This window comes from Centrocercus urophasianus, unplaced genomic scaffold (genome assembly GCF_019232065.1).
Source record: "Centrocercus urophasianus isolate 14NV4802_14NV808 unplaced genomic scaffold, USGS_Curo_1.0 seq_33, whole genome shotgun sequence".
Classification (NCBI taxonomy): domain Eukaryota; kingdom Metazoa; phylum Chordata; class Aves; order Galliformes; family Phasianidae; genus Centrocercus; species Centrocercus urophasianus.
Window position 1 is genome coordinate 83,734 of NW_024884900.1, and position 15,198 is coordinate 98,931.

Sequence of the window (15,198 nt, forward strand, 5' to 3'; positions counted from 1 at the left end):
TGGAAGGTGTGTGACAAACTCAGAAACACAGATTAGCAGCTGTTGTTTTGGGCTCGCAGACTTGTCCATTGCTTAGTATAATACACCCTTAAGACACAACTAAGGCTCCTGTATACTATCAGAGTTCATAGCAATAATTACTAAGAGCTTAGGTGTCAAAAGGCTTGTGGGAGAAGGTATAGTATTTTCTACCGACTGAATAAATCCAGGTTAGATTCAGCACAGGATTCCAGAAGGGTCTTCCTCATGCTGAGTACTGAGAGGGCATTTTGTGTAAATAATCCCAAGCTAACGTTCATGCACCAAATTTACAGTACTGTTCTCTCACACTCATAACTTAAAACCATGAACGCATACTAGAAACAGCTTAACAAGAAATATACTTGCTCCAAAGGAATTTTTCTTTTATGTAAGAAAATAATAGTCCTACCTGCCCATTAAACCCAACTCCATCTGTAGATTTGAGAAAGTCATTGTAAACTTGGTTTGCTCTACTGATCACCATGGCAACTGCGTCCTGGTACTGAGGGGATGAAACAGCCAGCAAGGGCAGCGCAGCCAGCGGGATGTGGTCTTCACTGCTGCTCAGACAGCTTTCATCATAGCTGTAAGGATTCAGGCTAAAGTAGAACATGCTATCGTCAAGAAAAACGCAAAAAGCAGCACACAGCATTAGCAAATGAATAGTTACTAACAGAAATAGGCTGAGCTCTTGCAATTCACTATGAAAGCACAAAAAGGACCATTTGATCACAACACTCAACAGTTAAAAATCAAGGAGTTACAGCTTTATGAGACTAAGACAACCCTAGAACACATTCCTGAAATTAAATACACAAGGTGAATTTTTTCCACCTTATTTTTACACATACAAGTGGACATAACTTAAGAGAATAAACTGATTATTCCCTTTCAGCCTTTTCCCCCCCCATATACTAACTTACTATATTAAAGAATGGGATTCAGAAACTACAACTAGGAATGGTAGTTCCTAGAACAGCAAATAGAAACATTATTCAAAAGCATATAAAAACATTTTTCCAAATGTTCCATCCCTTCAAAAAGATGGAACAAAGTTGCACTGCCTCCAAAATTATATGCAATTGTTTTCACAGAAAAACATTTCAAAAAGGAGGTTTAACAGCTAAAAATGTAAGCTTAAATTTGACAGCATGGCATTCTAGTTTGGATGTGTGCTCTGCAAATTTTTCAGTAAATTCCATTCATATCTTGACTGATAGATGAATGGAGAAAACAATTCAGAGAACCAAAGGTGCAGGTCACATAACTTGTGCCAAGGCAAACAGATGGTTGCTCTACGTTGGCACGCGCTATGCTGACACATTCATAAAATCGAGTATACACTCAAATCAAACATGGAATTTTATGCTGCTGCTTCATCTGGCTCACACTTGATAAAATATTTCAGTAATTTAAAGCACACTTCCTTCTCCACAGTTTGCTAAGTGGGATGTTTACCACAACTTTACATTCCACAACTGCTTCCTGGAGTTCTGACTGTAAAAGCTGCTGGTGTGAAGCTACAGCAATGTGAGAGCAGGGAATCACTTCTCCTTTTGTCAGCTCCAAACAGATAAACCACAAAAGCAGCTCTGTGCAAGAACACACCAAGGCAGTACCAATCATATGTCAGCACCGGGAATGATTCCGCTGGACATTCAAATATTCAGCTTAGCTATTTTCAATTGGGCTGAGTACTGTATAATGCAACAAGAGAGAATCAAAAAAGCAAAGAAAAAGCAGGAGGGAGTCTTTTCATTTGGGGTGCCAGCACACTCTTCCTTCCTTCTACTCTACCAGCTCTTCTTGCAGTCAGTCAAGCCCCGTGGGCTATGCTTTATGAGACACCTAGGAGATGCTACTGATCTGGCTCCATAAATAGCCCATTTAAAGTGGGATCCTTCAAAAGCCTTTCGATGCTTCAACTCTCCTTCTGCTGGTTCGCTTTCTTTACAGGGTAGCTACTCGGACACACACTTATACTTCTTTCCTGGCTGTTTCAGTGTATTCCCTCTTGATGTGAACACTGTTGCAACTTCCAGCAGTCTGGTTTGCCCTTAGTCATCCCTTCCTACTATAAGCCGGTCACAGCTTTGAGTCCAACCACTATTTCGGAACTTTAATGTATACTCTAGTCCCTCCATTCCACTGCTGTCACCTAGATAGCAGGCATCACTGTTCTCACATCTAAAGGTCCCAAATGTGACTTTAAAAAACTCATATCCTCTTCTGTGAGGTTTTCTGCTCCACAAAAAGTTCAAATGTAAGCTCAGGTGTTATACTGCAACAAAGGCCGTAAAAGAGACCATCATTTAAAGGAAGCCTCAGGGAAAAAAAAAAAACAACAACCCAAAACAATAGAAGTTTCTCTCTGCTTAGGAAAAAAAAAAAAATCAAGCAAGTCCGAATCTTTCCTCCCCATCACCAGAGTTGCTCTTGGTTTACAGTCACAGAAGACTTGAATTGGGCCCAAGAACACATTTCTTTCTCTATTCTCTATCATGCAGAAAAGATGAGTACACATCTCTAAAATATTTATATCAAGGAAAATGTCACCAAGGAAATACACGTTACCTGAAAAGGTTCTCTCATTTAAGGGGTGAATTTCAGGACTGAAAAGAAGAAAAGTGGGCACAGACAACCAGCCCACTAGAAAATTCAATTTGGTATTTTAAATTCAGCTCACCAAGACCACAGAAATAAATAAAAACAGTGAAGAGATTTTTAATATTTTAATCGTCATGTTACAGAATATTCTGCATGAGCTCAGTTAAAATACTGGTTGGACTAGAACCAGCACCACAGCACAATCAGAACCACTGCTACCCAAGTTGATAAAACATTATTGGTTACCATTATGAGGATGTAGAAGCCAGTTACAACAGCACTCGGAGGAAAACCTGCTCAGGAACTAAGGCTATCAAGTGTTCAGTGTGCCAGTAATGCTGCACGGAAAATTTTTTACTATTGGGAAAAAATGTAAAATTAAGCTGGTTACTCTACTGCTGCTATAGCTCTCCTTTCCACATGAATCTTATAAACGTAACATCCTCTGAACATACAGGCTAAGATCAGCTGCTGTCCCATGTTAACAACCTGACAAAGACAAACATCTTAACCATGGTACTCTCTTATACCCATATTCCTTAAATTTTCCACATATATTCTAGGCTACAGGTACAATTCAAAGACAGCATAAATATTCCTATTTCTTCCTCAGGCTTTGTGCTAGGCTTTTGGTTAATGACTGAAAACAAATACCTCTTTGTATCATTTTAACCTTGTATCTCTTCCAACTTCAAGAAGTGAGGCACTGATGGACCAATTTACTCATTCAAGGTCATGCAGGAAATCTACTGCAGACTAAGGAATACTACTCTTATTTCCTGACTTCCATGTTAAGATTACATCTAAGAAGTCATACCTCCTCTCCAGGAGCTGCTGCTACATGTCATTTTTCAATTCTCACAGCAACGTCATTACGAGTGCATATCTGAAATTTTTACTGTCATATATATAATGATTGTTAAAATTAATAATAACAGCAGTTTTTCACTGTGAGGGTACCCTTCATACAAGCATGCAAAGGAACTTCAAAACATACTACTGATGCGCAGTTAAGAGTTATGTTCTTGCTCTGGGCACAGTAAACACCAAACTAAGCAGGTCTCTAAGCTGCTAATTACCCTTTCTCTGAAATTACATTCAGAATTTCCTACTGACTTGTTTTTGCATTGAAATATTATCACAGCATACTACACAGCAATAATTATCAACTACAGAGCTGACTTGCTACAAGAAATGTGATCTGATGAACAACCTCTTTGGTTTGTTCAGCCCAGAGAAGAGGAGGCTGAGGGGGGCCCTCATAGCAGCCTGCAGCTTCTCACAGGAGAGCAAAGAAGCAGGCATTGCCCTCTGGTGACAGCAAAAGGGCCAAAGGGAACAGAATGGAGTTCTGCCAGGCGGGGGTTGGGAAAAGGGTTCTGCACTAGAGGGTGTTGGGTATGGAACAGGGCAGCGGACGTGGCCCCAAGCTGCCAGAACTTTAGGAGCATGTGGATACTGCTCTCAGATATAACTAAATCTCAAATGTACTGTGAACTGAAGCCTGCAATAGCCAAAGGTATTGTTTCTTACAGATGCATTCTCTGTAACTCATTCAAGACTATACTGCATTCACGCACTGCATTCTTAATGGCAACAAATGAATACCACAGAACTACAGGACTTCAAAGAGTGGTAGCTCCTATTGGGAATGAACATGTCAAAAGCCTTTCAAAACCACACTGCAAAGCCAAATAATATAAAGCAAAATCAGCTTACTTGGAAACAAGAGAGAAAGCTGCTGAACAGATTGCTGGGCAGGGAACAAGTCTGATTAAGATGTGGCCCAAAGCAGCAGGGAAATGGTCTTGTGTCACCTTCTCAAAGACAGAACAGAAGGTGTTGATGTCTGCCAGCTTGCTGCTTTGATCCTCTCCCCCATTGTCCAAGATATTCCCTCCATGTAGGATCAGAATTAGCACACGAGTTTTGCATTTCTGGTGTTGAACTACTTCCTATGAGAAAAACAGGAAATAAGAAAGTAGGGAGCCTTTTTACAAAAAGCGTTGGTATATTTAGGGTGAATGTTCACAAGCACCGATTCCTTTTTTTCCCATTCCCACTGTGATCATTTGTGTCACCTGACTTTGGGAGGGGGTGGGGGATGGCATTTAATTCAAGTATATCTGAATCAGGTGGAGCACACTAAGCTCTGCCGTAAAGCCCTCGCAGCTCAGATTTAGGTGTTGGACTAACAAAAATTATAAACAACTTTGTACACATCAAAAGCTATTGGAAATATATCCACACTGGAGAAGACGTCAAACATTCACAGACAGCCTAAGTCTCTAGGTATTGTGAACTGGGATGCTGCAAATTTGGAAAGGTTTATCTCAAATAATCATGGGATCTGAAAAGAAAAACAAATGAGAACATTTCTGGTTATTTTCATTTCTGCCAATAAAAGCATCAAGCAAAAGAAGGTGATAGAGTTTTGACAACAGCAGCCTCTTGAAATTGACAAAATATTAAAATGAAAAAGTGGGGTTAACTTACCCAGACATTTACTGAAAGAGTAAAAATTGTACTGGAGCTGACAGCCATAAATCTCATAAATACATTTATGAGCACGTGAATGCATGCATACACAGACAACAATCTACCATGGAAGGTGAAGTGATGTGGTCTGCAGAAAAAACAAGATGTTATCTACTTGAAACTGGAACAACGTTTTGCAAGTTTCACAGATGCACTTCTATTTTCCCCTTCTGTAGACTCTACACATTCACTCAAAGGACAACTTACTAAATACATTAAAAGATCAGGAAAATTAGGTGATTTACTGAGAAAGCAGTTGAAATATAGCAAGATGTTATACTGTGAAATAAACTCCATTTATTTCCAGCAAGGTCTTTTAAATTAATTTATATTACTTTATATTCTACTACAACCTGATCATAATCTAATACGTCTGTATCTTTATCTGCTGTGCTCAGATGATGTCTCTTCTCTTTTTCATTCCTTTACCAGTTTATCTAAACTGCAAGACATCTAAGGCAGAAGTCAGTTTCATTCACATCACAGCGCCTTCTAAAAACAGGCATTCAAACATGCCACAATTCATATATATATCCCTCAGGAATGCAACTCTCAGCACGGTATTATGTTTTTGTGAGGAAACCGACCAATATTATGACAACTGTGTCCATTTCTGGGCTCTCCAGCTCAAGAAAGACATGGAACCGCTAGTGAGAATCCAGCAGAGGGCAGCAGAGATGGTTGGGGCCTGAAGCACCTTTCTTAACAGGAAAGGCTGAGAGCCCTGCGGCTGTTCAGCCTAGAAACGGGAAGGCTGAGAGGGGATCTGATCAGTGTTCATCAAAATCAAAAGGGCAGGGGTCAGAAGGGAGAAACTAACAAAGAAACTGCACAAACACACAGTTCAGCCCGTAGGTTAGGAGGATATGCGGGGTGGGAGGAGAGGAAGAAGAGGCACATGTTGGGGTGGAAACACTGACACAGATAAGGAAAAAAGATGTAGTTCAGCATACAGAATAGTGACAGAGAAATGGTTGAAAGAGAGAATCATAAGCTGTTCCACACAGCCATTATCTCTGTTTAGCCTACATTTTTCAGTCTCCAATAACATTTACTCATTTTAAGTCTCATAGTCATCTCCTGAAGGCGTGTTTTCTGCCTTTTAAGTTTTGGATATGCATGTAAGTAGAATGAGCATTTTTAAGGTTCCACTTTTTCCTGCTCTAAGTTACAAATTCTGACTCCATTTATTCCCAATCCAGTCATTCAAAGAGAAACTTAATTCCCTTTAAAAAGCTAAGAGTTCTTTCTAAAGCCAACACAAGATTGTAAACAAGTAGCGCTGCTGAAAGGTTGGTGTAAACAAAAGCTTCAAAACAGAGAGAAAAACTCCGGTAAGTCAGTACTGCTCAAGTCGCTGTTACTAGAAGTGCCTCAGCTAACTGCATTTAACAGGTATCCTTTGCAGAAGGAATCAAAGGGAGTGAAAATAATTTGCCTCCAAGGAACAGCCCAGGCATGTCTAAGGAAAGGGGCTCAAGGACCAACTCAAAGGGCATCTGAAGTGAAAGACTATCATAATTTCCAGGGAGCTTTAGGACTGGGATTCCTCAAAAACAAAAAAGTAGGCATTTCTGTTTTCTGTTTACATGGGAACGGATGACCTTAATCAGTCAACTGGAAGGACTGGAATTAGTTTCGATTCTTTGCATCTTCTAAAGAAGTAATTCTGTTACTATCAATTTCAGACTGCTGCTGAACCTTCTCAAAATATGCATTTGCACTGGAGCGCTATGGATACACAACAATTTCTCAAGAGACATAGGGTCATATTTCCACCCAAATTAATTATGCAATATTTTAAAAACTTGGCTTGATTTTCTGTGATTGCATGTGCACTTACTGAACAAAAAGAACATTAAGCCACCAAAGGGGCTTATAATTCCATAATGCAATACGACAGTATTTCCACATGTCTGCACCCTGGAAATCAGCACAGTTTGTTTTGGGAAACACTCACCTCACTGTCCTCATGTATTTCAATACTGCCTTGTGCAGGTAACCTTTGTTTTCTTAATGAGGCATGATATAATTCACCTGAAAGGAAGAGAGACATAACTGAGTATATAAACATTTGGGTGCCTCATCTTTCACAGACATCTGTGGAGTTAAGATACAGTTATGGTTTCAAGACAGAAAGATTCACATTCTGTGGACAAACAGAACAACAAAGTTCTTTGCAGTCCTGTGTAATACAGAGTCCCCTATTCCTAACAGCAACATCTGTAACAAGATTCTCTGTAACAAGATTCAAGTCATTATGCAAAGGTATACTGTATCAGCACAGGTACTGTTTGTCACCTGTGCCTTTCTGGAACAGGCTGAAATGATGGACTCTGCAGTGTTACTTTGTCTAAACATAAATACTGTCAGGTAATGAGAAGGAGCAGAAACTAGAATAAGTTCATTATAAGAAGTATGACATGGTAAAAACTATAGGGTTTTTTTTGCTTAAAAGTAAACAATTACAAACTAGAAGTGCTAAGTTGTCTTAAGATTATACCTGTTGTTCCTGTATGTCAGTGGAATTTACACAGTAATTAAATATTGCAATATTTCGCTAAAGGGCAATTACTTCAACTGAAGTCTGGAAGATCACAGTTTTTTCTAAACACTTACTTGACCCAGCCAGCATGCCAGGTTGTAAGGTCACAATCAATTACCCTGCTAGTATACAAAGACATTTCTCTACAAGTTCAAATAATCTTGCCTCTACAGACATGAGTATCTTTTTCGGAGGTAATCTGAGATTAATTCACTTAGCACAACACTTAACACCTTCCACTCCCACTGCAAAACACTGCCTGTGAGGGAACAGACTTGAAGGTACAGCAGCAGCAATTTAAACTAAACGGAACAAAACAAAACCACAAAGATTGAGAAATAAAACTGCTGAATCACAGAACTACCTTGCACTTAGAACTCCACAGGGGACAAAAAGAAAAACGAACGGACTGCATATGAGAAATTTAAGCTAGAGCACATTGCTATACTCCTAAAGATAAGCCACTTTAGGACAAACTACTGAAACAATTAAATAATGATCTGCCGGCTAGGATATAAAGCTCAGTTCAAATTTGTGCCTTAGTGTGTGCTTCTTCTACATCACATATTAGCACACTTCTCTACGCCCTTTCTTTAGCTATGCAGGTGGATTCTAGAAAACGGCTGTATTACAAGGTTATGCAGGTAATCTATCAGAGAATTTCTGGATTTGCAGGATTAGCACAAGAACAAGCTTAATGCAGAAAAGAAAAAATATGAACAAAAAACCTGGTCAAGTGTTTTCCCTGTGGGAACTCCATTTAGTATTTTACAGTAATGCTTCATGCTGCTCAAAACGCCCTCCTAGAGAACACTTCCTGCTTCATCTAGCAACATACTACATTACTAGGCTGTTTTGCACTTCTTATTAAAAAAAAATCAAAAATTTTAAAAAAAGCATACAGTCTGTAAAGCGTAATGCACTGTTTAATGCACTAAGTCTTACAGGCACTTTTGGGGTACATTTTCATAAACCTCAGTAACAATAAAGAAATTACGCAAACACAGCCTTTGCCCTTTCATACTCCAAAAAATAACATTTGACGAAAGCACAGTAACACACTTTTGCTGATCAAAATTTATTACTATCTCTAGCTGCTAAGCAGCATTGAATACAAAGAAAAATGAAAATAATGTTAGACTCACGTTGCTTTTCCTGTAGAAAGCCTGATGAACAAAACACAGATTCTTCACCTGTAAAAGGGAAAAAAGAAGGGAATGAAACAGGACTGATTTACATGAACATCAAGTTCCTTCCTTTTTCTAATATATTACAGTGAACAGTCTGCACATGACCACTATGCTGATTTTTAAAACATCCAGTGGCTCCTTTGGAAAGAGCTTAGCAAAAGACACACTGGAGAATTGCTCCCTAGTGAATACGAGTCTTGGCTGTGTAACATGGTGTATTTGCTTAACATTCCAAAAACACTTTAAATGAGATGCAAAATACAGCCAATTCTTCACAGCCCATTATTTCACACAGCAAGTACACACATACAATCCATAGGCAAAATAATGTAAGCAAAGACAGCTAGAAATTCTACATTTCCAAAGAAATTAACACATCTCAAAACCACCTGATACTATATTTTAATTCTGAACTGTGACATTCTTAAATTTTCAGATGCCACAGTTAGACATCTCATTAAGTCTGCCCCCCACATGCTTGACAAAGTTCTTTCAAGTACATAACTAAAATTTGATGTCATCTATTCTCACAAACATTCACAAAACGTTGTTCATAAGAAGGCAGATCCAGAGAATTACGTTCTTTTAGCTTTCGGGTATCAGTTCCTGAAGTTCGGTTCTGGTCTCATTTCCTCCTTCTGCTCACAAGTACCAGTAACCTGTTTAGTATTCATCCCACAAATTTACAAGCATCTTTTTAAGTCTAGACCATTTAAGGAAAACAAACTAACAAACAAACAAACCTTTCCACCTTAACTAAGTGGAAAATGTTAATTCACAGCCAAGATAATACAGTAGTATTATTAGACTACTACAGTTCTGTTCAGTGTCTTGCAAAAACTGTGGCAAATTGCACAGACTGGCAACTGCCTCCCTCATCAGTCAGAAATGAGCTGTTTCACACACAAATTATGGTTGTTTTTTGTCTTACATTAGATGGAAAAACGGTAAGATCCAAAAGATATATGAGAGGTCATAAAATCATCACTCTGCAAGGCTTCTTTTTAAATGCAGAGTGTCATGGAGTTACCTCTAGATCTATCCGCCTCCGCGACAGGGGGACAGCAGGCCCACAGGCCCAAAAAGGGAAAAAGGGGAGGGGAAGGGAACAAAGAGAGAAAGAATATAAAAAAAAAACAACCAAACAACAGTGGCAATGATCTGAGGAAAGTTAATTTACTAATCATAATAGCAGAAATACAAGTTAATTGGGATTGAAGCTATTAAACAAAATAAATGAGAGAGTGAGTGTCCAAAACTGAAGGCCTTACTCTAATGCTGAAGGCAGGTGGCTGGGGAGAACACGGCACATAGACCAACAAAAAGAAAGGGGCAGCCTCGTGACATGGGAACAGTTTATCTTTCCCTCTAAATGGAAAACGGAAACAGAACAGTGAAAGTCTTCTGGGAGATGGAGTTCTTCTCTTCCTCTGAGAACCAGGTACCCAGAAATGTCAGCAGTCCACAGAACTGGAACATTAGCTCTTAACATTAACTCCCAGTGCATTAAATGATGTTATGATGTGGAAAACTGATAGCAAAAATCATAAAACTATGACACAGAGTTACACAGAACAGCTGTAGTGGTATGGAGCCACAGTGCACACTACAGTCTCTGGAGAACAATTCATAGTAAGTTTTAAGGAGAGAAGCACAGCATTTGTTATTAAAAAACAAACAAACAAACAAACAAACCAGTAGGAATCGCATGGCTCAATTCTAGGTGGTGCAGAAAGGACAGGAGTACAGACGTAACATAACTTGTCCAACAGTAGCACCTCCCAGCTCCAAAGCACTACCTCACAACTACACCGGGTGGGAGAACTAATGTTTAGTCTAAGTCAACAATTCAAATAAGTCCTAAAAAGAGAGCAGTATTACTACCAGCATTTTTTTTTGCAGATAATCAGTGCATTAAAAGATGGAAAGATCTCAGTAACCTGGTCTTGGGTGGCGATACCAGGACAGAGCTTTAATATATCAGGTATTAAAATTCCCAGTTGTGTAAGCTGACTGTGTCCATCTACTTTGCTGGTTACCAGTAAGACAATCCCATCAGTCTGTACATGCAACACATGAAGCATGGGAAAAAAGAATTTCACAGGAATTCTATGGCTAATTACGTTTTAATCAACTAAAATCATGTTTTAATCAACTAAAAAATTTATTTTCTAAGTTGTCTACCTGAGAATTCATCATAATCTATGACATTTTAATTGAATTATCTGGATTTACAGTGCATAACAGTAGCATATGACAGAATTGACTAAAGGCTCTTAAAATGTAAGTAGGGCTTATTAAATCAAGTTACCCCATCAAAGCTGTATTGCAGAAATAATTCCTTTGCTTGCTTATGTTATATTCTACAAAAACTATCACTAATGGCAACTTCTTCTCCTCCTTCCCTCTCCCTTCCACACCTGCCCCTGCATAAGATTTCCATATTGCAGAAAACAAAACAAAAAAAAAGAAAAAGGAAAAAAAAAAAAGGAAAGAAAGGCAGCATGCTCAAGTCCTTGTAGAAATTTGGCAGAGCTGACCTTTAAAAGTTGAGAAGTTAAACAATTAACATAGCTCTTGCTTATTCTGGCCTAAGCATAATTCTGTCTTTCAGAAAACACTAGTCCAATCAGTTTTAGTTTTAATTAGTCAGACTGCTGAGTATTAATATAAATTAAAAATTAACAACTATCATAATAAAAGTAAAAAAACCCCAATAAATTAGAAAATACATAGTAAAACATTAGAAAATAAAATTAATGATTAATTGCAGCTGTAGCATCGCTACATTTTCTTTTTCTTAGAGAAGAAGCAGCCTAGTAAACTAAAGAAGTGGTATGTAAGGGTTTACCACAATTTAGCAAGAACAGTGCTCTCATCAAAGCTGAGAGGAATACGACCACTTCCGTCAACAAAGCCAGATCACATAAAGAAAGAAGAGAAGCAGACAGGTCATTTCTGAAGAAAAGCAAGAGGTTGTCATTAAAACAAGCATCATTTAAATACTCTGACAAGCACAACTGGTTGCATAATCTTTTGTCATGCCCTCTATCACAATTGCAAAAGTAACGATAGGAAAGCTAAGATTTAAAATGCTGGCAGCAAGGACAGAGTCACATTACCTAGTATGATGCATGGAAGTATAATTACAGTTAATGAGATTAAACTAACAAGAAGGGAAGCATAGAGTATTAGAAAATACCTGCCAATAACCAGACCTGGCCATCAGGAAGGAAAACAATGTAAAAGGAATGACAGCAGATCTCTGTCGCTAGCAGTTCTTCCATTCCTGCAGCAAATTCAGTGCTTGGTCCTCTCTTTCTTAACAGGTAGCTTACCACATCCCTGTCAACTCACACTTCTCCTGTGAGCTGGCAATTTTTACAAACACTGTTTGTGAGAAAAACCGAGAGCAAAAAGTAAGCTTCCATTTAGTGAGAATTAGCTTTCATCTGCCTCAAAGCAGGCAACAGGCTTGGCCAGTAAGATTTTTGTGACTCGGGAGAGCAACATCTATGCTCACAGCAACAAAAATAGCCTTTGTAAGATTTCTTACAAAGTTCTTGCTGGTGTGAACTTGTGTAAAGCATTTCACAAACACAGTCTCCCTGTCAAAGAGTTTCCAGTCTAGAAAGGCCAAGTAGACCAACAGATAGGCAACCAGGGGAGAGAGCGCAACCCCACTATTCACAATTCATGTGACTTTATTTTTTTTTTGTAATTTAAATCATGCTCAGGTTTAGTCTCAAATGTGTAAGCTTTGACCTCATAGTTAATACCAACCACATCAATGGAATTTTCCCCTACAATTTCACCTGCTGAAATGCCAATACAAGCATAAATTGACCTATGAACTACTAACTTGGATTGAATGGCACACCTTTTCTGTAACAAATACTTGCCTGGTTTGCTAATTAAAATGTTTCATGATCTCAATTCTGACTATAAAGAAACTCCAGTAATGAAACATAATACACGCTGAATTCAAAGTATACAAAAAGGCTGCTGTATTTGCTGAGAATTCACCTCACTTTAACTGTACTGTGTCAACAGTACAAGGCTGTGCTGTCGTTCAGTGAGAACTGGACAAGTTGAGAGTGGGGCAGAGAGGAACCTGATGAAGTTCAACAAGGGCAAACGTCCTCCCCTTACACCTGGGGAGGAAAACCATATGCATCAGTACAGGTGAGGGGCTGAGCTGCTGGAAAGGAGCGCTGTAGAGGACTGAGGTGTCCTGGTGGCCAACAGGCTGACCATGAGCCAGCAGTGAGCCCTTGTGGCCAAGAAGGCCAGTGGCACCCTCAGATGCGTTGCACAGAGCATGGCCAGCAGGGTAAGGGTGGTTTCTCCTCCCCTCTGTCCTGTGAAGGCCACATCTGGAGTGCTGTGCTCCCAGCTGAAGGCAGACAGGGAACTGGCGAGTGGAAGGTCACAAAGATGATCTAAGACTTGGAGCATCTCCCTTACGACAAAAGTCCTGTGGCTGTTCAGCCTGGAGAAGAGAAGGCTGTGAGGGGACCAATGCTTGCTGAAATATAAAGGGCAAGAATAAGATATAGGGCCAGGCTCTTTTCAGTGGCGCCCAAACAGAACAAGGAGGAATGGTCACAAGCTAGAACATAGGAAGTTCCATCTGAACTTGAGGAAAAAAATGCTTTACTTTGAGTGTGACAGAGTCCTGGAACAAATTGCCAAGGTTGGTGATGAAGTCTCCTTATCTGGAAATATCCAAACCCACTCAGATGCTTTCCTGCATAACCTGCTCTATTGAACTTGCAAGGAATGGACTGGAGCACCTCAAGAGGTCTGTTCTAATTTCCACAATTCTAGGAACAATTACTTTAACCTCACAAATGTTAACAATGTTTACTTAAAGATACGGGGTCAGGTGGCTAGACTAAATGCAAAGCACTGAAAACAACAGTCTGACTTCACTCCTAGTTCTCAGAGCACACAATTTTCTATAAAGCAATATACAGATACTTTACATCAGTAGTGCATTTAACTGCATAACTATGATGTGTGAAAATGCTGTTTGTCTTACCTTCGGTAACAGAAACTTATTAGATTTAAATGCTGCTCCCAGTAAATAAAAAAATAAAAAAAATAAAAAGAAAAGAATTCATTGGATAAGCAGATCATACTTCTTACAGTTTTCCACTGAAAAAGTGAAGTACCACATCAAAGACAACACAGGACCTCCCTCTCTTTCCTACACAGTATTTTAAAGAAAAAAAACAGCTTTACCTGGACACATAATTTTTGACTATAAACACTTGAGCTAAGGCTGAAATACTTCCTACTCTATCTGAAGATTACTGATCACAGATATCTCTGAAACTGCTGAATCAGTAATTCCACCCAGCCTTATTAAGCTATAACAAAAGCACTGTCTAATTATCTGTATTAAAAACACTGTGGTAAGTATTTGGCAGATAATGCCATGAAGACAGACACAGCAGATGTAAAGGAAATCAGTAAATAACAAATCAGTGGGGCTGAATTTGAAAGCTTAACATGGCAAGGAAAAGAAGGAAATGCATGTAACTGCTTCATCTGCTACAAAATCTCACATATTTAGCAGGCATGCAAGATGGTTCATGGTGAGCCATTTAGAAAACTAAGCCATATTTGATACAATACCATATTAATTTTTCTCACTACTCTTTTTTGTCTTGCAGATAAAATGGTATACTACACCACATCCAGCAACTCTTCCAAACTGCCATTTGGAGTCAGAGACACAATGAAGTAAGTTACCAAGTAACAGTAGAGAAAACTTGGTATCATTGTTAAGAATAAATGTAAAAAAGAAGTCTTCCCGAATTACCTATTTAACAATTGTAAACATAGTGTCTGGATTGGCATCTACTTGTCATTTAAGTGCTAGCAATAAAACATTCCAATGGTAGATAATCAAAAAGTTTCTGAATCGAATAAATATTACTTTTAATCAATCCTTGTACTGAAATACACTGGCTCATATTTACTTTCAGGATTGATTACATGTAACAAATCAGTACAGAAAAGCCTCCAAAACAGGATCTTCAGATGCACAAATCCACCACATTCTTAAAAAGTTTAGATTGATAACAAGCACTATTCTACACAAATTCTCTTATCACAGATGGGCAAGTAAGATAGGTCCACCATTCTCCAACCCAAATCATTCTATGGTTCTATGATTCTCTGTAAATTCAGTGAGGTAATTTTCATTTTTAAATGACAAGATAATTCAGGAGACAAAGAAACAATTAAAAGGAGTTGCTTAGGCTTCTGTCTTAGGGCCTAGATTCC

General features: G+C 38.8%; 1 protein-coding gene across 11 annotated transcripts in view; it reads right to left on the minus strand.

The window, feature by feature from the left end:
• Nucleotides 1–15,198, minus strand: part of PITPNM3 (PITPNM family member 3) — a 51,032-nt gene that overhangs the window by 19,710 nt on the left and 16,124 nt on the right. For 6 of the 11 annotated variants that reach the window (XM_042830485.1, XM_042830486.1, XM_042830484.1 and 3 more), the window contains exons 3-9: nucleotides 12,104–12,291; nucleotides 10,173–10,269; nucleotides 8,857–8,904; nucleotides 7,127–7,203; nucleotides 5,125–5,254; nucleotides 4,348–4,583; nucleotides 431–635 (exon numbers count right to left, since the gene is read on the minus strand). In XM_042830485.1, coding sequence (XP_042686419.1) covers nucleotides 431–635; nucleotides 4,348–4,583; nucleotides 5,125–5,254; nucleotides 7,127–7,140 — 585 coding nt within the window. In that variant the 5' untranslated portion in view covers nucleotides 7,141–7,203; nucleotides 8,857–8,904; nucleotides 10,173–10,269; nucleotides 12,104–12,291. The remainder of the gene's footprint in view (nucleotides 1–430; nucleotides 636–4,347; nucleotides 4,584–5,124; nucleotides 5,255–7,126; nucleotides 7,204–8,856; nucleotides 8,905–10,172; nucleotides 10,270–12,103; nucleotides 12,292–15,198) is intronic. The other 5 variants (XM_042830478.1, XM_042830480.1, XM_042830477.1 and 2 more) reach the window with 5 other exon arrangements.